Consider the following 24,422-nt stretch of genomic DNA (forward strand, 5'->3'; position numbering starts at 1 on the left):
TAATGGAAATAAAATTCCCTACATTTCTTAGTGGATTCACTGTTAAGTACTAATACTGGCCGGCAATGTTTTGTATACAGATGCAGTTTATTGCCATTTGTTTAACACATATAGGTACATAATTACAGTAAGAAACAGGTTACCCTAAAACACAACAATCACAAGGATATTGGGAAGCACATGGTAGCAGCAACCATAACACAGACCCCTACGTCAGATGCCTTAGATTAGACACTTCCCATGTCCATCCTACTTTACCATCTAGTTTATCTATAAAGAGAAATGTATTCTTAAGATACAGTCCACAAAAATCAAATAATAGACTAACAAAGGATTGATTACATTAAAATAACTACGATATGCGAAAGGAAAAATTTTCAGTAAGAAAGAGTTGTGACAGTTGTATGACAATATTTTACAATATAAAAAGACAATATTTTACCAATGAAAAATTACCATTATTACCATTCCCAACTGGGTATTTCCTCATCATTTTTTAACAATACTTGAGTAAACGACAATGAATTATGCGCCTATATTATAGATTAGTTAACGGTAAAATGAGAACAATCGTGATACAAGTGTAACAATATTTTTAGGCTATTGGCACAAGTTGTACGATTTCAACCCAGAAAACATCATTGATTTCATTATTAATTCAGATTGAGACACACCAAGGAATGAGAGGAACATAACAAAAGATATTAGACCTTGAGCAGACAAATTCGAGTGAAAGTTAGTGGCATATTGTCTTAATGCAGAGTGAGCTAAGTGGGTGGCCTTGCACTATTTTGCTACCCAGCTCCTTCAAAATACAAATAAAAAATCCATGACTTCTTCATGCATTCACTACTACGTCTCACCATCCTTACTGGGTATTTGCTCATCATTATGAAAAACTACTTGTGTAAACGATAATGAATTACGTGTGTCCTGAACTTTTTGCTTGAGGAAAAATGTCAACAAATGCAATATCTCAATGGTGTATCATTCCAGCGAGTATGCATGCCAGATGCATTTCAGTAACCAATTTGAGTCAACCCTTCATACCGTCAACTAGAACAATAATGCCTCTTAGATGTGGGGAAGGAAATGCCTCACGAAGTCTCTCTTCCCAGAGGAAGTTTTCCCACATTCCCTGCAAGAATAGGGTCTCCCTCCTATATGGGTGATGGCCGAGGGTGGACTTGTGAGCAAAAGCCTTGCTGCAGGCATTGCATGAACAAGGTCTAAGTCCTGTGCACGTGAGCTTATGTACGGTGCATGGAGATTCTAAGAGAGAAGGATTTCAAGCAATTGCTACATGCATAAGGTTTGTCTCCTGCATGCGTATGTTTGTGTGTGGTTAGCTGGTTACTGTGATAGAAAGATTTGCAGGAAATGTTACATGAATAATGTCAGTCTCCTGCATGCATGTGCATATGGCTTTAAAGGGCATTAGTATGCGTGAAGGACTTCCTGCAGACACTGCAGAACTAGTGTTTCTTCCGTGTGTGTATACGCATGTGCTTCGTAAGGTTATAATTATGACTGAATGATTTACAGCGTATTCTACATGAAAAAGTTTTTTCTCCTCTGTGCGTAAACATATGGTTGTACAAGGTGCTTCCCTGAGTGAAGGATTTCCTGCAGACACTGTAAACACTCCTGGGTGTATACGCATATGCTCGGTAAGGTGATCACTATGACTGAATGATTTACAGCATTTTTAAATGAATCATGCGTCTCTCTTGTGTGTACCCATATGCTTGTTGAGGTTGCTCCTCTGAGAGAAAGACTTATTACAGACACTACAGGAATAAGGTTTATCCCCAGTGTGTGTAGCCATATGCTTGTTGAGGTTGCCACTCAGAGAGAAAGACTTATTGCAGATGCTGCATGTATAAGGTTTCTCTCCTGTGTGTGTATGCTTGTGGTTGGTGAGGTCGGAACTCTGAGAGAATGACTTATTGCAGACGCTACAGGAATAAGGCTTATCCCCAGTGTGTGTAGCCATATGCTTGTTGAGGTTGCTCCTCTGAGAGAAAGACCTATTGCATACACTACATGAATAAGGCTTATCCCCAGTGTGAATACGGATGTGATTGGCAAGGAAATCACTACAACTGAATGATTTACAGCATATTTTACATGAATAAGACCTCTCTCCTGTGTGTGCACGCATGTGTTTGGTGACATTGCTCCTCAGAGAGAAAGACTTATTGCAGACACTACAGGAATAAGGCTTATCCCCAGTGTGAATACGGATGTGCTCGGTAAGGGCATAACTACGACTGAATGATTTACAGCATATTTTACATGAATGAGACCTCTCTCCTGTGTGGGTACGGATATGGGTGTTGAGGTGAGAACTCTGATTGAAAGGCTTATTGCAGATGCTGCATGTATAAGGTTTCTCTCCTGTGTGGGTACGCTTGTGTGTGCTGAGGTGGCCCCTCTGAGAGAATGACTTATTGCAGACACTACAGGAATAATTTTTCTCCCCTGTGTGTACACTCATGTGATTGTTGAGAGTAGAAGATTTAGTGAAACATTTATAGCACACACTACAGGAATAAGCCCTCCCTCTTGCACTTGAACACTTTCCCTTTTTGATGTCTCTAGTGCAAGAGGAGGAATTTAAGGAATCACTTTCTACACATGTGTCAGCTCCTACAGCAAACCTTCTCCCTTTTCTATCCTTTCCTTTCTCCAGAGTCCCTCTGGATACTTCCATTAGAGGCCCCTTTCCTTCATGCCTCAGCCCTTGTTTTCCACTGTTTGTCCCTTTTATATCTAGCACCATGGATGATTCATCATCCACGACTAAATTGCTGGCACCAAAATGAGTTTCAAGGTGTTTTTTAAGCTCACTTTTGGTGCTGAATCCACCTGTGCAGTGGTAGCAATTATATGAAGTTTCGTTTGACATTTGTCCCTTTACAGCATTTTTCGCCTCACAATTACTGAACTCATCTTTGTTCCCCATGCCTGCCTCTGCGCAACTCCTCTTTCTACTAATTCTGATCATCCTGAGGGCATTAGGGATTATTGGTGCATCACAACCACTTTCACCCCTCATCTCACCCATTGTGACTCTGCCTCCACTGATTTTGGATGTCTGCTTGTCCATCATATGGAATTCAGCAAGATGTTGACTTATCACCTAGAACAGCTCCACATTTTTCAAAGTCTTTACTAATCACATTCCTTCATTCCCCTGCATGAGATGCTCCATTCGCAGATTAAATGACAGTCAGTGAGGCTGAGGAAGGAATAGTCACCACTTAGATGTTTCCCTTAACTTCCTTTCACCAGCTGGAAGCCCTAGAAAAGAATTATAATATTTTTATCACAAAAGAAAGGTATACTGGTCTAATTTATAAAAGCCCTTTAGTTGATGACTAAGGCCATTTGATAGAAAGCAATATACCCGCCTCAGAGTATCAAGATGGGCCGCCCTTTTTATTATACGTTCATTTTTCATTTGATCTAACAATAAGGTGTAGTGTCTATCAACTACAATAAAATAAAATTTGGAGCCAGTTCTCAAAAAAATTGGTAGCACAAACAATGAAGTACATGAATAATGGTCATAGTTCAGCTTCCTATTGAATTATTTATGTGCATAGAAGAAGGTCAAGAAGAAGTAGTAAAATTGTGTAACAAAATATACAATAAGGTACACGGCCAAGGGAACCTGTAAAGACAATTATGATACCAATTCCAAATATGGGAGACACTAGAAAGTGAGAGGAACACCGAAAAATCAGTCTGATTTCATAAACAGCTAAAGCATTGCTGAGAATTCTGAATCTGAGACTTGAACGAATAACAGAAAAGAATGTTGATGACGAGCAGTTTGGCTTCAGAAGAGGTATGGGTACCATAGAAATTATTGCACATCTAAGAACATTGGAGAAATGCACTGGGGAAGAGGAAAATATGTTAGCTTTGGCTTTATGGACCTGGAAAACGCATTTTACAGTGTAAATGAGATAAGCTATTGTGTATTCATAAGATAAAGAAAGAAGAATGGAGGGATGGTAGGCTGATTAGGGAATTGTACAAAACCAGACGGTGGCTCTGAAAGTTGAAAGTATGAATCTGTGCCGGGCAGTAAGCAAGGGCTGCTGCCTTTCACTCACAATACATAACACATGCATGGAGGAGGTGGTCAGAAAAACCATGAAGAGTGAAAAAATGAGAAGGGAATGGAGGATGCAATAAAAAACCATCAAGTTTTTCGTCGACAGGGAGATTCTCACCAATGACAATTGGGAACTTCAAAAACTGAGGAAAAACAGCTTAGAGGAAGGAATGAAAGTATGTGCAGTAAAAACTAAAGTTGTGACAGTAAATGATGATGGAAATGTGACTGTTATTATCAATGGGGAAAAGAAAGAGGAAATTAGAAGGTATAGATATTCAGGAAGCGTGCTGATATAAGACTGACGAAGTGAGGCAGAGATAAAGGCAAAAAACTATGGGAACGGAATCTATGATATTAATTATATTACAAAGTCGAAAAACTTGTGTTAAATAGATGAAAAAGGGAACAGAAACCCAATCCCGAAAGCCAAACACAGGGCTGCATCATTATAATGCTATTTTAATCGCTTGATGGTTGAACTGGGAATTGAAAATTGCGTTGGGAATTACTGATGATAAGTTCCAGAAGCATTTTATTCGCATCCCTTATCTCCAATTTGAAGATGCAATTAAGCAAAGCAATGTAAAGGAAGAAAGCTGGGAGTAGTCCAGAGCAGTGATGGCTTCTCTTGGGAAGACAGGAGGAGACAGAGGACAATTGCTATCTGCAACCTTTACCATTGATTATGCTGAATCAATGAGGGTGCTTTTTAAAGTGGACAGAGTTCAGAGTAATTCCAGGGTAATTATAATATGGAAAAGGTAATGAGTAAAAATGTGATGATATCTATCAAAGGATGTTGTAATGCACAAAAATGCATCAATCGATGGCCTGTCAGGTCCAAATTTTCAGAATATTTTTTCTGTTGATAATGTATCAATAGTAATTACCCTGTGTGCATCAATGTTTACCTTTGTAATCAATTTATTACAATTTATACTTTCTATACAAAGTAGCTTGGAAAGAGCCATCTAATACTATTATTTACGATTTTCTTCTAATCATTTTAGTACTTGCTGACATTATACAAAATGAATTATTTCAGTTGGTAAGTCAATTTTAAAAGTACTAAAAATAAATTAATATCAACAATTTTTTTAAAGTAAGGAATTCTCATATTATAACATATTCAACAAAATATTTGGCTTTTTCTCCAATTCATGTTTCTTAACCATATTTATGTATTAACTGTAGCTATATTACTTTGTTAGTTTAAAACCTTCCTTCTATAAAACACCGTGAAAACATTGAGATACATAAGTTGTAAGTGAATTTCGAATACTTCAATATTCGTGACATATTCATTTAGATTATCAAATTAATAAGTCTCAGTTCTTTTATTTTCCAAAAATGCCATTTTTAATTTGTTTGAGTTTTTTGCATTCAAACGCTCATTTTCAGAAATGGTGACTACAATCCTAGGGTTAGGGCTAACAAATGAAAAATCAGCCACATTTCACAAGTTCATCTGTAATTAATTTCATATTTATCTACAATACAAGAATATTCAATTCAAAACGATCTCTCGCCCCTTATATCACTGTGGTTACTAAGATAACAGTCAACAAACTTTTGTCAATTATATCCAAGGGCTTAACTATGACTGAACAGGAGAATACACACGTGGAAAAAGAATTTTTAAGTGTGGAAAACTGCATTAAAAAGTTTCTCAACATGATACATAGACATCCATTTGTAATATGTACCAGGGGCACAGCCAGGAAATAGGGCTAGGGGGGGTTTCAGGCGCAACTATTACTGAGGTGCCTGGGTGTATGGCATACCTGACAGGGTTATCCGCAGGTGCAAGGGCCCTCTGCCAGAATAATTAAGATAAACGGTTAAAAATTGTTAGTTTTAAGGCCTCTGAGGGATATTTTATAAATCCTTGTACTATAAAATAAGTAATATTAATCCAAATAAATAAAATATGTTAAACTTCAAAAATTGCCTGAGCTCTGGGGAGGGGGGTGTTATCCCCCAAAACACCCCTTGCTGAGCCACTGGTGTGTACTGACTATATACCAGTGTAGAATATAAATATTGGGGCTATTGATAAAATAATCTCAAGCAGGCTTCAAAGTTTGAGATTAAAAACAGAGAAATTTAACGCGACAATAAAGTGCAAAGCAGGTGAATGCTTGGTCATGGTCAAATTTGAAAATGTGAAATATTTTTGTCCAGCGTCAAAAATTGGATATAAGATTTAATGAAATGACTCTAACACCCAGTAGAATATAGTGATTAAGGCTATTGATCACTTGCAGGAGAATTGTCTTAATTTTATTTAACATGTCTATATTTTTTTAAGCAACTCTTAAGATACATTCACATCTTATAACCATAGCTAGATTATATGGGTTTACATTAATTACAGCTGTGGAAAACGCCACAATCACAACAATAAAGTGAAATAATTTGGGTCGATTAATTGGCCCCTGGCACTTTTTACGCAAACAGCTAGGGCCGGTACATCGGTCCGATAGCAGTAAAAGGGTTAAGGATGGAAAATAATAGGTCTCTATCAGCAATAAAAAAGCACGTTTACAGCAGAAAATGATCACGCCAAGCAAAGCATTTGCCATGATTTCCCCCCCAACCAATGAACACTTAACCAAGCATTATTAACAAATAGAAACAGACATCTCCAGAACAGAAATTAAAAAGGGAGTCTATCATTTTTAAAGAAGCATAATCAAGAGAAAAAATGATCAAGCCTATTCAGAGCAGTTGCCATGATCATCAGCCAAAACTCGGAATGAAAAGAAGCATTACAAAACTTGGAAATCAAATCATCGGAAGCTAAAAAACAATCAGGCAGCTTCAAGGCAAATGTCACGATCATCGCACAAGCCTCAGTATTAAAAGAAGCAATATGAAAAGTTTGAAATAGGTACATCATGTCACCAATTAAAAAGAGCATCCTTAAAAACTTGGAAAGTAAATTCACCATTCATACTATTCAGGCTTCTTCAAAGGAAATATCATGAGCATTCCTAGCAACTCAGCACTAAAAGAACTTTTTAGGAACAATTGAAAAGAGGGCACTTCAGAATGACAGTTGAAAAGAGCCCCTTTGAGCACTAAAAAGGCACGTTCTATTATACAAAATATTATAGCAGCTAAAAAGCAAAGAGGAATGCACTGAGGGTGCCCAATTCCATCCCATAGAATTCCATTCTATTGCCACTCCGTCACATTTTAATCGACTTTCAAAAATGTCCGCTGTGATGATTTCATAGCAATCCGATTTTTCCCAATATTTTGCTCAATGGAAATAGCAAATGTAAGGAACAGTATTGAAGGTATATGAATTTGATAAATATCATCATCCTGAATGCAAATTTATGTTTAAACCCCTCATTAAACCTTATTTTCCCATGAAACTTGTATCAATTAGTTCGTCACCGACGTGATTGGAGACTTGTTAACCCATTTAAATGCATGGTGGGTGAAAAGTCTTTTAAATTAGAAGAGCTTCTTTTGTAAAATTCGTTTATAAAGCCATTATAATTGGAAACCTCATACGCTTTGTACTAAATAGAGCAACAAAAACGAATATAACTTTGTATTATGATGACAATTAAAATGAGTATCCATTACTACTAATATGGCACGTTCAATTTTACAAAATGATCATGCTGGTTACAAGCAATGCCATGAGCATCCCCTAAAAATAAGCACTAAAATAAATATTAAGATCAAACGAAAATAGTATCTCTATAATGGCAATAAAAGGAACGTCTATCAGCAGTCCGAAAGCATGTTCACTAGAACACAATCGTGAGGCAGTCCAAAAGCAAATGTCATTAGTATATCCAATACTCAACACTAATACTGCATTATAAACAAATGGGAATAGATACTTCATGATGGGAATTAGAAAGAGCATCTACCACCACTCGAAAAGGCAAAGTCACCAGGACAAAATAATAATGGGCAGCTTAAAAGCAAATGTCATGGTGATACAAGAAAACTCAACATTAAAAGAAGCAATATAAACAATTGGAAATTGGCACTCCATGATGACAATTGAAAAGATACTCCCTAATAATTTGCCATGAATAAACAGGCATCCTATTCCATGAAACGTAAAATCAAGTCAGCCATAAATTGTATTTAATTAACGAACTTATACCCTCACCAATTACGTCATCTCTGCTCGCTTGTTATTTGATAGCAAGTCAGCAGATACTTTTAAACGGGATATGCTACGGAACCTCAATGCTCTCCATATAAAGCATCTTTATACATTAAACCGAATATATAAAGCTTACATCTCCATGAATGATACCCAGACTTAAGTACTAAGTCGTCCTAAAACATGTCACTCATGAAACTGTCGAGGTTAAGGCCAAATGTTCGGAGAAACAGATATCAACGCTCAAAACAAACTCGAATTATATTTTATATTCTTGGATGTCACATCTCAAAACAGATCCTACGTACTTACAAACCTCTACGTTATAAAAAAAAGAATCAAATTTGAAACTTCCCATAGAGAACTATGCCTCTAAACAATTATCTTTGCTGCAGTTAGAGGTTTCCGGTTTAGAATTTCATATTTTCGCTACTTTTCCCAAAGATCATACAAAGCCAATATACAAAAATATATTAAGCTCTTAAGGCTTAAATTGCGAGGGTTTAAATATTTCTGCGACGTTGACAGAGAAGAATGCGATACTTCAAATGCCGTGAGAGGATTTTAATACACATGGTATGACTACCAATAATGATATTTAAGGACACAAAAGTTGATAAGACAAAACAGTATGATAACATCATGTAGTACATATACCTGCGAACATTTAGAACACATAATATCATTACGACAGGGCCAAACAACTCCGAAATGCATATAACATTACCTAGATGATGAAATACTTGCTATAACACCAAGAGAGTAATCCTGATTAATGAGAGACCACTTGCATGATTTTACTATGAGGTGGTGATGCGTAGTTATGCCCTTTTAATTAGAACCATAAACAACAAAACACACTAGAAAGTCACGCAGTATTCTCCACCATAAATATGGATATGATCAAGAAGCCTACTTACAGGGTTCTTGGATATGATACACAAATAAGAAGTCAGTGACGCCGGCATGAAAACAGAAGATTATCTACTAATATCTCCATATAAAAACAAAAAAAGACAGATTCGGTACCACCACAATATCTATTTTGGTAATAAGTCGGAAATATTGAGTCCTCTTGTTTAAAGACAAAATTAACACATGTGTATAATTACGTTAACATGTTTACCCACAAAAACTACTTAAATCGACTTGAAGGAAGTCCTGCTCAAACGGGAATGTCTAATTATGAGAGCACTATCTTCTATAACGCACACAAAAACAGATTTTGTTCTTCTCTGGAATACACAAAGCTACTTCAAACTCCCTTTCATTAAGTAATCGAACCGTCACTTCACATCATACCCATACATATAGGCTATATAGACTAGCTAATCACACCAAGAGAATAATCTTTGTACGAGATTAATTGTATACATGACGTTACTATGCGGTTCTTACAAGAAATTGTGCATTTTAAGAGCCCCATCATCATACAAAACACACCACCAAATGCACATCACTCTCCGCCAAAAATATGGATATTATACACGAATACGAATTCAGAGGGAGGGCCTCACAGTAAAAAAATATCCAATAATTTTCTCAACTTACCTGACAGGAAACAAAGGATCCAGCAGCAACTTTAAACCTATTTTGCAAATAAGCAGGATAACGTTTTAGTTTAAGGTCAACAACAACACATTCATGTAGGTACTTATATAGCTTAACCACTACCATCTTTACAAACTAAAAACTACTAACCTCGACTAAAAAGATTCCCAGAATCAAAATAAATCCAAAAGTAATGTTTAATAACGAGAGTACTACCTCTCAAACCAAACAAAATAGGGAGTTTATTCATTTCCGTCATAAACACAATTTCCCGACATGCTCTCGTTCACGAACTAATCGATCGGCCACTCCATTCGACGTTATTTAAAGCTTAAAGCGAGGATTACACACACGAGCAGCCCCCTCCAACTCAGCTGTTACGCCGCTGGTTGGCTGGCCCCAAAATCCTCCCACGTTATTCAATTTTTTTAGTTCGTTACAGAGTGGCGCTGCGAGCCTGTCGCGCGCCCAGTATCGCGTTGCTGTTACATTCGTTTCAATGGTGAACCAGCGAAGCTCATCACTTGGAAGATGTGTTATATTGCTAAAAAGCTATTAAATTTGAAGATGGTTCGTGCATCGCGCTTTTGATATGTGTCTAATAATTCTACAAGATACAGGAAAACCAGGAAGGAATGCTGAGCTGAAAATAAAAGTTTTTTCAAAGCAGTGGTAAGTACTCGAAATGCGGTGGGTTACCGATGTTAGTTTTATGGCTCTGTTATCGTTAATTTGGTAATTTTTTCGTGGTTTTAGATCTCAGTGACCTCGTTTTTTATTTGAAAATATGTGTTATTCGCCAAGAATAAATTAGCGGTGCAAATAGATAGCGGAAATACTGCAGTATCTGCAATGGCGGCTTTGTTTACTCTTCCATGCATGCCCTTTCTCTTGTTTTTAAAGAGGATATGGCAAAGCATCCGATATTTAATTACGGAAATTTTTATTTTTATCTTCGCGGGAAATCAATGGTTCATGTTTTTCACATAATACCGAGATAATATCATGCCATGTTGCCGTGGAGGCATAGTTCCATCAGTTTTTACTATTTGTGTTATTGTACTTAATTACAATTGTATAACCTCGGTGGTTTCGTAGCTCGCTTTGCAATTAATTGATGGCTTTAGATATTTAGTGAAGAATTTTGTGTCAGTACAGAAAGAGGAGGAAAAATATCGCTCCACCACGAATTGAAAACTTGTATTGTTTCATTCCTATTAGATACAGTTGTGCAGTGAATTAATGTTTTTATGATCATGGTGAAAGTGTTAATGTGCATCCTACTCTAGTTTTAGGACTTAATGACAGTGAAATTATAATGGTAGCTTCTGTTATCTGGTGGGATAAGATTTATGGCGCCCTAGCGATAGTTATGCTTGCATCCATGCTCATTTTATGCAAGTATTGATGTTGTTTAGCGTACAATAATATACACGGACTAACGGTGATCCGCCTACGGATGTTGAAATATAATTAATTTCATATTTTTTTTACTTCTGTGGATTTGCTGCCATTGCAGTTTAGAAATTGTTGTAGTTGTAAACAAAGTGCAACAACAGTAATGTGGTCATGATATTTTTTGCTGAAAAGGGGCAGGGGTTACTATCTGTAATAAAAAAGGAAGTCATGAGAATAGAGTAAATGGTGGTAATATTAAGAATTGAAAGGATGAATTTAGCTCTTGATATTTGCAATCGAAAATTTGGCCCCACCCTTTCATTATGATATTTTTCTCGTGCCTCAAAGCCTTACATTTTTGGTGTGACATAACCTCGTGTAGCTAACTGTGGAGATTTTTCGTGGTAAAAGTACTGTCATTCCACATTTATAACTGATACGACCTAGGATTGCAACTCATTTTTTTAATATATTTTTTTAAATTTTGCCTAATTTTGAAAAATATCTATTTCTAGGCGGTCATTCATCTCCAGATCTTTTGGTGGAAGTGATACTGCCACAACCGTGGAAAACCCTCAAATCTTCATGAACTTCGAGATTTATTTACATTTTTCACACTTCCAACCTTTGCCCTTATCCTTTAAGCTCGCCTGTACAGTGTTAATGATAGTGCTTGTGCTTTCATGAATAAATACATTTTAAATTTAACAACAATCACTTCCTTCACCTACCGTTCCCAGACGTCCCCTTTTCCTTTACATTGGTTGCTGTTTCGGTTGATCTTGTGATGTGTATTTCTGTGACTTTCTTGGTTAAGAATTTAGCAAGGTGTTTTTGTTGTGCCTAAAGTCTTAATTAGGGTTCCCAAACGTACATTTTCCATTTCAGAATAACCATTAAGTCTTAATCTAATCTTAATATGAGTCGTTATGTGAAGCTTTCAGTAATTAATTTTGGGCCAGTTTTTCTCATTGCGGATCTTGTAATTTCTGAATCGGAGATAACCGAATCCTCGTAGCTACCAGTTTAGGATTGCCTGTTTAAGGTGACCTAATGAGAGTTTAAAGGAGATTTCTGCAGCCAAAACGTATTTCCTCATTCAGCATAATTGCGCTGGAGTTCCTTGGAGGAGGAAACGCCGACTCGATTGTCTGTATCGCCAATTTTTTTTGGGGACCGACACCTTGATAATTATATGTCAGGCAGTATGCCGTTAGCGATAAATATATGATGATCAGGACGCAAATAACTTCTTTTTTACGAAGTAGAGCTAGTAAAATACGACTGCTAGCAGACGACAACATCTCATTTTCAATTTCTTCTAAAGGCAATGTTTTTTGTACATGGACTTTCTAACTGGCTGTCAATGAAATTAAAAGGCTATTAAATTGCTTCTCAGTGTTCAATTCAGTTTAAGGCATTTTAAATTCGTTGTTCCAGCGATCAAGAATCGTATTTGGTTCAATGCAATTTCGTAATGCTGGACGCGCAAACACCCACTAGCACCATCTATCGGCGATTCCCTCGCACGGAAGCTTTTGGGCCACCTAGCGGCCGGGAGTTGGAGGGGGCTGCACACGAGTTAACTCGTAGTCGATCGATTTATATTGAATCGAATGTGAGTTTCGACTCCACTTGGATTCACTGTTGTGTCTACACGTCTAGCGCTGTCAATTGCACGTTATCGCAAGTGAAGTCTTGTCGTTGGCGGTATTTTTGTATCAAGCATATAACCAATTATTCGTTTATGGCGATGTCTATTAACCGAAGGAGAGTCGCGCTGTTATAGAAGAAATTTACGGAGTGTCGCCGATTATATAGCGATTGTTTCAAGAAACATATGAATATTGCGGGGGAGCAAATATACGGATTCAACGGGCATTGGCTAGATATATAAAATAAAGACGCCGATTACATCTGGAAAGAAGGAGTATATGGGATACGTGTAATCCGTTCGTATACGATGATGGATATTTTCATAAAATATTTCCACGCGTCAAAAGAAGTTCTTACTTAATTCGTAAATAGATATAGTGGATGAACTAAAAGTTCGCTTGTATAGTTAAAAATTTAGAAATACTTTTTTAATGGATGCTCGATGTTAAAGTAAACGGAGGAACGGGCTTTTATTTGCTTTCTGTGCTACATTTGCTAGCAGATTTCTTACTTATTTGTTTCGAAAAGCTGTAGGTAGCTATAGAAATATCCGCTATTAAATGTTTTATATTTTAAGATTCTCGTAGCATTACGGTTCATGAGGGAGGATATCTAAGAAACATAGGGCAACACATTATTTTGTTGGTAAGGCAATCTTCAGTAAGTCGATGCGTAAAGGACAAATGTCGTCCATAAATCAAGGAAAGAATGATAGTCTCATATTGATGTTTTAATTTTATACAGCTACCTAAACATAAGCCTCTGATAATAAAATTAATGAAACTTAAAGTTTTCTTGGTCAACTTTAAGGTTCCTTGTGGAGGAAGAATTAATCTTCCTTTCGTTCGCTTGTTTCATGTCTTGAGTATTCGGCGAGGAGTTTACAATAAATGGCTGTGAGAAAGAGGATTCAATTTTTACTTACAGTAATATGCATAACTATGAAACGAATGGAGTCCACTAATCCAAGAGATTTCTATTTGTGTAGCAGAGTGATGTAATTTACTCACCACAAAAAAATCACACGCTTTAGAAATGTCAGTATAGAGGACATCCATCCATGACAACCATCCTCAAGTCCTTGGATTAAATAGTGAAAACCAAAGGCATTCATGCCTTTGATATTCCTCGATAAACTTTATTGTGTCTGCCTCGGTAAACGGTTCCCTCCTGGAACTCATATTCCCTCCTCTTGCGTACACGCTTACACTTCTCTCAACGTTCTCCATTTTTAAACAGCGATCCACTGCTGTCGGACCAGTGCGATTTTTTCGATCTAATCGAGAACCCTCGGATAGCTACTAGGATGGCGGCTACCTCGTCCGAGTATCGAGAACCACAGCAATCGATAGTGAACTCGGCCGGAAGTTGATATGATACACGTCCAGGTCGGCTAGTACCAACGAGTCGACTCGTACTTGTAATCCCCGCTATACTCAAAAGTCGAATTCAAAACGCATCGACACATCGATATTAGAATTCGCGCGGCGGACATTTAAGAGTAGATATACATTGCAGCCTCAAAACAAACTAAAGATAGCCTGGGTACTAACATCTGTTATTACCAATCTTATTATTGAATCTGCAGTTATTTCAACAATTATTCGTTTCATGAATTTCAAGGCCTTAGCTGCTTAGCTACCTGAAAGCAATACGACCTATGCATTTCAGGGAGACTATGATCACAAAATCCCAGAAGGAAACTACTTTCATTTGGATGATAAGTGAAAACACTGAGAAATACTCAAGGCAAGGTCCATAAAAGTCAGCTATTAATAAATCACCTCAAATATATATCACGATGCAACAGCATGGATGGAGAATATTATCAACAATTTTCACCATAGATTTTATATTACTATATAAGTGTAGAGTATTTACGATTTTCATGATCATTTGACACGGTCACATCATCCGTGAAATAACCATGTTGAAGTAAGACCACGTATTCAAGGTTGGTTTAGAATCGCGGTTTTATAATTTCTTGTTAAGATTAAGATTAGTATGTATGTAAGACCAGAAAGGAATTTAAGCCCAATTTCAGCTCCCATACATTGCTTAACTCCCTTTTGTCGGCAAAACGATTCCAGAATTTCTTTATTTTAAAGTTCAAAAATGTATTTTTTCAAAATAGCCATGTCAGGACTCATCCAATAAACCTTAATAATATATCAGTTTAAATTAATGCAAAAGGAAGAATTCTTCATTTTTCGACGAAAGGCCCATTGTATACGTAGTCTTCTCATGGTAAGATACACACTTAAAGCCCTGAGTCTAAACTAATCTTTGCTTGATTGGGCTGTTATAAGCTAGGGTGTCAATGAGCATTTATGTATTTTAGGTCTATCTGTTGTAATGTGATTTTTAGGTGATATTTAAAAGTGTGCTTTCTATAGCCCCTTTTTATGGTATATGTAGCCCTATTTTATATCGGACAAGCTAAGCAAAGACTGGTTTAGATTCCAGGTTTGTAGCTTCAATTCTTCCCGCTAGCGAACCTTGTATACCATCGAAAAGTGATAAATTCCTGCATTCTGAACGTAAACTGATATAATATTGAGTTTATTTGCATGAACTCCGAAATACCTATTTAGAAAACCCTTTCTGCATACTAAAGAAATTTGGGAATTATGGTTGTCACTGAAGCTGCCGATATGGCGTTTAAATTCCACTTTGACACAAACATCATATCAACAAGTGAAATTGTCATGTATTGTACGGGAAAGAGGCTAATATTTAAAGGAAGATATTTGGCCTCTTGTAGTTGTGTCTCTAGTAGTAAAAACCGCAACTAAGAATCCTTCTAATTATGTACACTAATTTTTCCGTATGTCTCATATTATAAAGTGGTGTTTACGTGTCAATGAGCATGAGAATTGTTATGCATATTGTGTTTAAGCTGTTGCAATGTAACTTATTTTTAAGTTGATTTATTAGTTATTTACTTTTTTAATCTTTTCTTTGAGCATGGAAAAGTATTTTCATACTTCACCGCAACCAATGTAGTTTACCTGTGGGAATTTGAAATCTGTGTCAACGCTGATCAGAGACTATTGTTGATATGCAATTCCTTTCCGAACTTTTACTTATCTCTGGTTGTAATCTATGGAGTTCTCTCCCCTTACTTATAAAAATTCCCCTTCCATAATCATTTTCAAATAGGGTCGTTTCCTTCATCAAAGAAAAGGAAAGGAATTGATTGCGGTTCAATACCCACCATTAGTGTATTCATAATACACAAATTATTTGGTTTTTGAAATACCGGTTCAGACGAATGGCAAGGGTCAAATTTTATCCTCATTTGAAAAAGGCCTGATTGGCGCCCATGCGATTCCACTCAACGTGACGTCAGAGGGACCTAGTTTCTACACGAGAGGATAGGAGTTATACATCGTCTGAGGTTACCAATGCATGCATGAGGCACAGAGCTCAGGGAAACATATCTTAATAATCTCCTATTAAAACTGGCTAAGGTCTGAAAGTTTTATTCGTTTGATAAGGTATTAATAAACCTTTTCTAAGCCAAGCGCTACCAGCCAGCAAGGTACTCAGCTACCAGCTAGCATCCTGCGTCCTATCAGCACTCAGAGCCTCGATCAAGGTCACCTCACAAGGCGGGAGGGGGAACCAGAAATACGTCATACGGACTTTTTCCCTTCATTCCTACTTACACGTTGCGTTTTCGCGCGCTTGAAAATTTTCACTTTTCATTTAATCGCGAAAAATAGATATCATCATTTAAAAATCTAAAAGCGTGAAATACTTACTCCAGGAGTAATTTTCTTTCGATTTAGGCAACAAAAAAATAATAGGAAACTACCCTATTTCCAGTAAGCCCTTATATCCATTTTATTTATTATTTATCATGTCTTTATAAAAAATCTAGAAAAAAAGTTTCTAAATTTTCTTCATTACCCAATTTTTACTGTAGTACTATCAAACTTTTTTTTCTGAGCAGAAATGGATGGATTCATTTGTTTTTGAAAAACCCATAGCATAAAGAAACTTCATGCCTTCATTCAAATTTGCCAAGTGTTTAATGTTCTGCCAAGAGGGGACCTAACCAATCTTAAGTAATGATACACCATATGCCATGCAATTCACAGTTTTTACATTTTATACACTTCTTCAAGCCATAAAATTATGAAATTAAGCAATGAATGAAAACATTTGTATTAAATATGATTATATAACTATACGTAACTACTAAATAGTTTTATACTCGTACTTTATTTATAATCGGAGGTATTCAATTTTCCTTCTGGAGCTTGCTGGAGAATAAATATTCTTAACTCTCTTGATGCATATGATTGGCACATGTTTCAACGGAAGTGGTTGCCAGCTTCCCCTGTTCTACTATTATCTTATAACGGTCCTCCTCTCTGAGATTGAGATATGGATGATAGATAAGAGTATTTTCAGTACTATTAGCAAAGAGACAACATTAAAGGGCCCAATTCCATTGCATACAAGCTTGACTGATGTTATCATTTGAGGAGCATTGTAAACGGTTCACAGATATGTCTGCAGCATGGAAATGACTGCAGAGTGTTCCATTAACTCATGATATTTGTAACAGAATAAACTCCAAATTACCTGTGCACACATTTTGAGTTGTTGATGGACAGAATTTCAACAAATCTATCATGAAATTGTATTCTACAGTGAAACTTGATGCTACTTGAACACTTAATTACCCTAATGCTATTTTTTCCTTCCTATCAGCAAATCAGGACATGCTCACAAAAACATTTGCATCATTGAGTTTTATTTCCCATTACAAATGAAATACACATGAATTTTAATGAGGAGAAATTCCCTTGGACTGCTGCAAATTAAACCATTGCTGGCTGACAGTGCAGATCACAATGCAGATTCCTAGAACAATTCTACCAAAGCTCATGGTACTAGGTGTTAGGTCTCCATTGTTTATCAAGGATGGCAACACGCGGGAGAAATGACCTTAATGAACCTGCAACCGGTTGAGAGCCTCATAAAATCCTTTTCTTCTTAAAAACGAAATCAATGTCACCCACAAATAATTCTTTCAACCTAATATTCATAACTTTAACAGACATTCCCACTGAACACTGCAGATATCGTCCCAAAAAGTGCCATGGTAAGTGAGAGATGCATTATTTCAGACATTATAATTTAAATTCTGTGCACCATAGGATGAATTTACTGGATAAGGATTTCTTTCTGGGGGGGGCACAAGCAAGGCTGTATCCAGGATTTTCTTTCCTTCTTTATCCTAATTTATACATAGATATTTTCCATAAAAAAACTTGATGCTACTTTTATCGTTAATTATTCAGCTTCTACACATAAGCTATTTGTGACACGCTTGTAAATTAATGTATGCACTTCGAATACTGTCACCATCATTAGTAAAACCAATTTCACTAAAATTCTTTCGTGTAATATCTACTTAACCAGAAGATGCAAAAAAGCCACTTCCAATACCTTGGGGAAGGTATTGGAAGTCATTGGGTTTATAGTGAAAAGAAATTATATTAGACTGCAATTCTAAAGTTGTTTATATAAACTAAGACCTAAAAGATTATTACTTTTATTTGAAGCTATGAAGGCTACTTGTTTACTTAACATAAGATCTTAATATAAATTAATTACCACAACAAGAGAATATCCTGCTATTGAAATCAATGCTGATATGAACATAATTAATTTATTGTTGCTCTGATTTACTCAAATTGTAGATATATTGTTTATAGTAAATGCACTGTAAGTTATTCGTAGATAAAAATATAATGTAATTATGGTAGTTATGATTATTACAATAATCAATAAAGTTCTTTCAAGTAATAGACAAAAACTCCAATACATTGAATAAGGTATTGGAAGTGGTAATTGAATTTTTCAAGAACGGTTGAATATAAGTTGGTACCTTCAAAAGCAATGTAAAGCTGAATATCTCGTCAAATCGCACTTAGCCCATGTGCCATGTAATGTGGAAATATATTGCACATCGGCCATGAAACTCACTTACCCCAAGCACGGGGAAAGTGTGATCCCTTAAGAAGGCTTTAAGAAATGAATTATAAAATTACCACTTTACAGAGAGAGGAATGTAAATCCAAAACTCTTTTCCGGTTATTAATGCATACATTTTACAATACATCTGAGAATTTTAACAAGCCTAGAAAAATTTCCTAAAGTAGTTTAAAGTTGATGTATGCTATGGGTCAGTCAACAGGCTACCTTAGCAAGTTTTAATAGGTGATTGTTAAGACATGTTTCCCTGAGCTCTGTGCCTCATGCATTGGTAACCTCAGCACTTACCACATTTTAATAGGGTGATTTCCTATTATTTTTTTATTGCCTAAATCGAAAGATTATTACTTCTGGAGTACGAATTTCACGCTTTTAGATTTTTAAATGACGATATCTATTTTCCGCGATTCAATGAAAAGTGAAAATTTTCAAGCGCACGAAAACGCGATGGGTAAGGAAATCTCTCCGTGTGACATATTTCTGGTTCCCCCTCCCACCTTGTGAGGTGACCTTGATCGAGGGTCTGAGCGCTTATAGGACGCAGGTTGCTAGAGGGTAGCTGAGTACCTTGCTGCCTGGTAGCGCTTGGCTTAAAAAAAGTTTATTGATACCTTATCAAACGAAGAAAACTTTCCGACCTTAGTCAGTTTTAATAGGTGATTATTAAGACATGTTTCCCTGAGCTCTGCGCCTCATGCATGCATTGGCAATCTCAGACGATGTATAACTCCTATCTTCTCCTATAGAAACTAGGTCCCTGTGACTTCACGTGGAGTGGCATCACATGGGCGCCAATCTGGCCCTTTTCAAATGAGGATAAAAATGGACCATTGCCATTCGTCTAAACCGGTATTTCTAAAAAGAAATAATTTGTATATTATGAATACAGTAATTGTAGGTAACAAATCGCAATCAATGCCTTTCGGTATCTTTGATGAAGGAAACTACACTATTGAGGGTAAAATTTGACCCTTGCCATTCGTCTAAACCGGTATTTCAAAAACCAAATAATTTGTGTATTATGAATACACTAATGGTGGGTAACGAATGGCAATCAATGCCTTTCGTTTTCTTTGATGAAGGAAACTACCCTATTATGTAAAAAATATTATTTACCACAAAAGAATTTGAATAAAGTTTTTTGTAATCAAGCACATAAAAAATTTATAAAGCACTCACATAGATAATTTTAGCCAACAATATTGTTATCAAATCACTCAAATATCATACAAATATGAAAAAACCAAATATATAATATTTTAACATAACAACGGACAAGTACAATAAATAGCCATGGTGTGTTAAATCATTTTTCTTAATATGCTTTAGAAATTTTAATCTTTTTGTTGAAATATTTTATTGGATACTATTTGAGTAGCTAATTTACCTTTTAGTACTTGTATACTTATACAATTCTCATCTCTTAATATTTAATACGACTTTAAACTGGCAAATGAACTTTGAAAACGTCCGCAAATATGATTCTATAAATGATCTAAATTTCAAAAGTTCAAATTTAAATCCAAACAGGAGGTTTAAAGTAAGAGAAAGATATCAAAAACTCATCCCAAAAAATTATTCGTATCTATTGATATCCTTAATTCGTAGGTCATAGTTGAATTCCAATTACCCAATAATTTTTTGCTAGGATTGGATTTTAAACAAATAGTTGTACGAAAAGATAAAACGTATGCAGTCCTCATCACTGAATAACCAAAATCGGAAACTCTACATGGGATACTGGACGTATTTAACTATTCAGTCGATCATTGGCGAGGTGTTTTAATATCATTTAATATTGCTAATGAACTAATTTAATGCCCCATTAACTTTTGTATCCTAAACAAAAATCCTGATAATAAATTTTGTATCCTATACTTTTTAATAAATTTTTACATGTACTAATATGATTCAGGCATATATCTTAATACCTTGCCCATCAAGGCTTCGTAAACTACACGATTAAGTTACTTTTTCACGTTATTATCTTGATCTGTTGAACCCACAAATACAAACATCTTACTTAAGTTTTCAATCTCATCGATATGAACGTGAAACTATTAAGGCTTGCCGACACGGTAAGCTTACACAAACAAGTTAATATCTACTTACTTGAATGATTTCACAGTAATTGTAAGTTACTCTAGACTTCCAATGAAAAATAAGATGCACTCACCCTTAAGTAATTTATAAAGCAAAAATTTCTCAGTTCTGCATCCGATTTATGACAAATATCTCTGAAATTGTTGAATTCGATGAGCTTTTTCAAGCACATTGGACATCAAGTGGCAGGCAGGCCATCTCCCACAGCAACCTTTGAAAGGAATGAAAACATTTGCAATAGACTTCGGGCCTATCGTGGAAAATAAGTTCATAGAACAAAATAAAAAAAGAACTGAGGACATCAATAAAATGTAACCCGTCACTTACTTTTAATTCGACTAAATCACATAAGGCATCCTCAACAGTTATCTCGCTTGAAACAATTGAGGTTATACGTGGTAATAATAATCATATTTCTTCATGCAGAGTCTGCACGGGGTACTGTAATATGTCTTGAGTTAATTTATTGGACTTCGTTGAAAGTCTGTGATTGATTTAACAAGTGATAAGATTAAATCACAAAACTCTCGGAATGATTTCCTGAAGACTCCGAGGAATCATACTCATGCTTTCACTGCAATAACTCATTCAATCTCTAAACCAGTTCACTCCAACAAATCATCCACGTATCACTCAGTGATTTCAATATTCCTAACACATTAAGATCATTTCCATGACGTACACCATTGCAAAAACATAAGACTTATCAAGGAAAAGGGTGTAATAAGCTCACATTTAAATAGGACCTCAAAAAGAAATCACATAGCATCAGGATAAACAGCAAATATTTTACAAGAATTTCAAGCTTATTGACAAGAACCCTATCTTAGGACGATTGTCTTCGTGCGCTCCGGTCGTCATTTGCCCAAAATTCGTGTATTGCCGACATTTTTTGCAGCTGAATTATTCTGTTGTAAAATCAAAGAGTAGGTAAGAAGCAAAAGAAAAACATCGAAAACATATTCCTCAAAATTCTTCACGTTCATTTATATGTGTTATGAGTTGGTCATTGGTAAATTCAAATGTATCACTTTTATGACTGAATGAATTGTAAAATTTAGTTATACCAATATAAAAAGCGACTTCGGTCGTCACCATTGACGTAGCAACTGCGAGTTAATTAATGCCTCATCAGGATTCGGAAACACTATGCGGGAAATTGGACTTTTTTCACTGCTCCGTCGATCATTGGCGAGGTCCTTTCATTGCATTCAATATTTTTAACTAACAAATTTAATGCTACATTAAGTTTTGGTCTTTAATAAGAAGTGCTTTTCAGTTATTTTTTCATGTAATACATTGATGCAGTCACTAAGAATTAAGGCCTGTTTACACGATGCATTAACAGGTATGAGTTAATTCACGTTTCCGTGAATGAATTTTGTGGACCAGAACGGTACATGTACGAATGCATGAACCAAATTGGAACAAGTTCTCTTTTCTGTGCATGCATTCGCACAAGTTGTGTGGTTACACGGTGTACTTTGGCGTTCATACATTTAGACATTATCCCGTGATGTACCGTATAAACAAATTATTTGCCCGTCATGGCAAGTGAGTCATCAAATACACGATTAATTACATTTTCAAGTTATTGCTATAATCTGTTGAAACCACAAATACAAACATTTATCAAAAATTTCTTTCCAGTCTACATGAACTTTTAACTATTAAGGCCGGGCTACACGGTAAGTTAACACGAACAAGTCAATCTCTGGTTACATGAATGATTTCACATTATTTGAAACTCACACGAGGCTTCCAATGAAAAAAATAAGATGCACTCACCCTGAGGTTATTTCAACACGAAAATTTTGTCAGTTCTGCGTCCGATTCATGACAAATATTTCTGAAAGCATTGACTTCGATGAGCTTATTCAAGCACAGTGGGCATATACTGGCAGGCAGGCCATCTCCTACAGCAACCTACAAAAGGAATGAAAACATATGCGCAAGAGATTACAGACTCGCCGTGGAAAACATGCCCATACAACGGAATAAAACAATAACTAAGGAGATCAATAAAATGTAAACCCTCACTTACTTGTAAGTCAACAAAATCGCCTAAGGCATCCTTTCCAGTTATCTGGCTTCCTGCAATTGAAAAGAATATGTTGTAACAATAATCATTTTTCTTCATGCAAAGTCTGCACGGAGTACCCTCAGAATTCCTTTCTGAAGACTCAGATAAATTCTCAGAGGTAATACTCATATTTTTACAGCAATAACTCATTCTATCTGTAAAACCTGTTCACTCCTCAAACAAACCATCCACACAGCACTCAGTCAGTTATTTACAAATTTCTAAAACATTACGTTAATTTCTATGACTTGCGCCAACGCAAAAACTTCAGAATAATAAACGAAAGGTGCATAAAAAGCTCACATTTACAGTGGACCTAAAAAATAAATCGCATTTCGACAGAAAAGACAGCAAATATTTCACACGAACCACATGCTCATTGACGCCCTAACTCTAGACCAAGCAAGCAAGGTTTACATATGGGACTTCATTTGCATTTTATACCGCTAGAGGATGGCGTATATAGCAGGCCTAAAAACGAAAAATGAAATATTTCCGACAGTAAGTGATATATTATGCTAGTTTATTACATTATTTGAAAAAAAAATATTTTAAAACTTTTTTAATTCTACATTTAAGAATTTTGAACTCTTTCTCATATTTAAACACTGTAGATGTAATGTGACCTGTGGACACCAAAGTTGGGCTTAAACTTCGTTTCTGGCCAAGTCATTGATTTAATTTTAACCGAACATTTTTAAAATACAATTAATCGAAAATTTGATGAATTTTTAATGAAATGGTCCTTTTTTTAAATAAAAATAAATTACTCTTCAAACACGAATATTTGGCCTGCTCTATAGATGTGCTGATGGCGGATAAAACGACAACTAGATAACATCGGTTCTATACTGAGGTTGATTATATAGACATATAATAACAGGTGAACGTTGTGGATTAATCTTGTCGAAGATGTTTGTCGGAAGAATTTACTGTCGTGTCATAAATTGTTGAAAATTTTCTCAATCCATGCTATTGAGTCGTGATATATCTTTCCATCGATTCATCATGTGTTGGCTTTTGTGTTCCTTCCGTTGAGCATTCTAATGTATTTCATTTTCACTCATCATCTTAGTGAATGTAGTTTCCTCGTTAGATTATGTGACCTTTGTCAATGCTGATTTCTTTGACGATAAACCTGATTCAAAGAGTGAATGAGATTTTGAATCGAAAACATGAGTCGCACCATCGGGATTTTCACGGAATCTTCAGATAGGAATCCAGAAATAGACCTTTGCAGACTTTGTAGGGAGAAACATGATTGTTATTACAGCATAGTCACTTCGAATGTAGCATGCGAAATAACTGTGAAGGATGCCCTACATGATTTAGTTGGTTTACAA

At 35.9% G+C, this 24,422-nt stretch overlaps 1 protein-coding gene across 5 annotated transcripts; it reads right to left on the minus strand.

Annotated features, from left to right (window-relative positions):
• Window positions 1-68: 68 nt before the first annotated feature.
• On the minus strand, window positions 69-23,471 carry LOC124172887 (zinc finger protein 271-like). Of its 5 annotated transcripts, none has more exons than XM_046552391.1 (5): window positions 23,383-23,471; window positions 23,041-23,090; window positions 22,785-22,922; window positions 21,070-21,207; window positions 69-3,297 (listed from the first exon to the last, which is right to left on the minus strand). In XM_046552391.1, the coding sequence occupies exon 5, from the start codon at window positions 3,113-3,115 to the stop codon at window positions 1,718-1,720; it is 1,398 nt and encodes a 465-aa protein (XP_046408347.1). In that variant the 5' UTR covers window positions 3,116-3,297; window positions 21,070-21,207; window positions 22,785-22,922; window positions 23,041-23,090; window positions 23,383-23,471; the 3' UTR covers window positions 69-1,717. The 5 variants fall into 5 exon arrangements, with proteins under 5 accessions (XP_046408347.1, XP_046408344.1, XP_046408345.1 ...); XM_046552388.1 differs by having other exon boundaries at window positions 69-3,306; XM_046552389.1 differs by lacking the exon at window positions 21,070-21,207 and having other exon boundaries at window positions 69-3,306.
• Between the last annotated feature and the right edge of the window lie 951 nt (window positions 23,472-24,422).

Source organism: Ischnura elegans (genome assembly GCF_921293095.1).
Source record: "Ischnura elegans chromosome 13 unlocalized genomic scaffold, ioIscEleg1.1 SUPER_13_unloc_3, whole genome shotgun sequence".
In the NCBI taxonomy this organism is placed as follows: Eukaryota; Metazoa; Arthropoda; class Insecta; order Odonata; family Coenagrionidae; genus Ischnura; species Ischnura elegans.

Coding starts and splice junctions, on each gene's coding strand:
- LOC124172887 (XM_046552389.1), bottom strand. CDS start 3,115: ATGATGGACAAGCAGACATCCAAAATCAGTGGAGGCAGAGTCACAATG.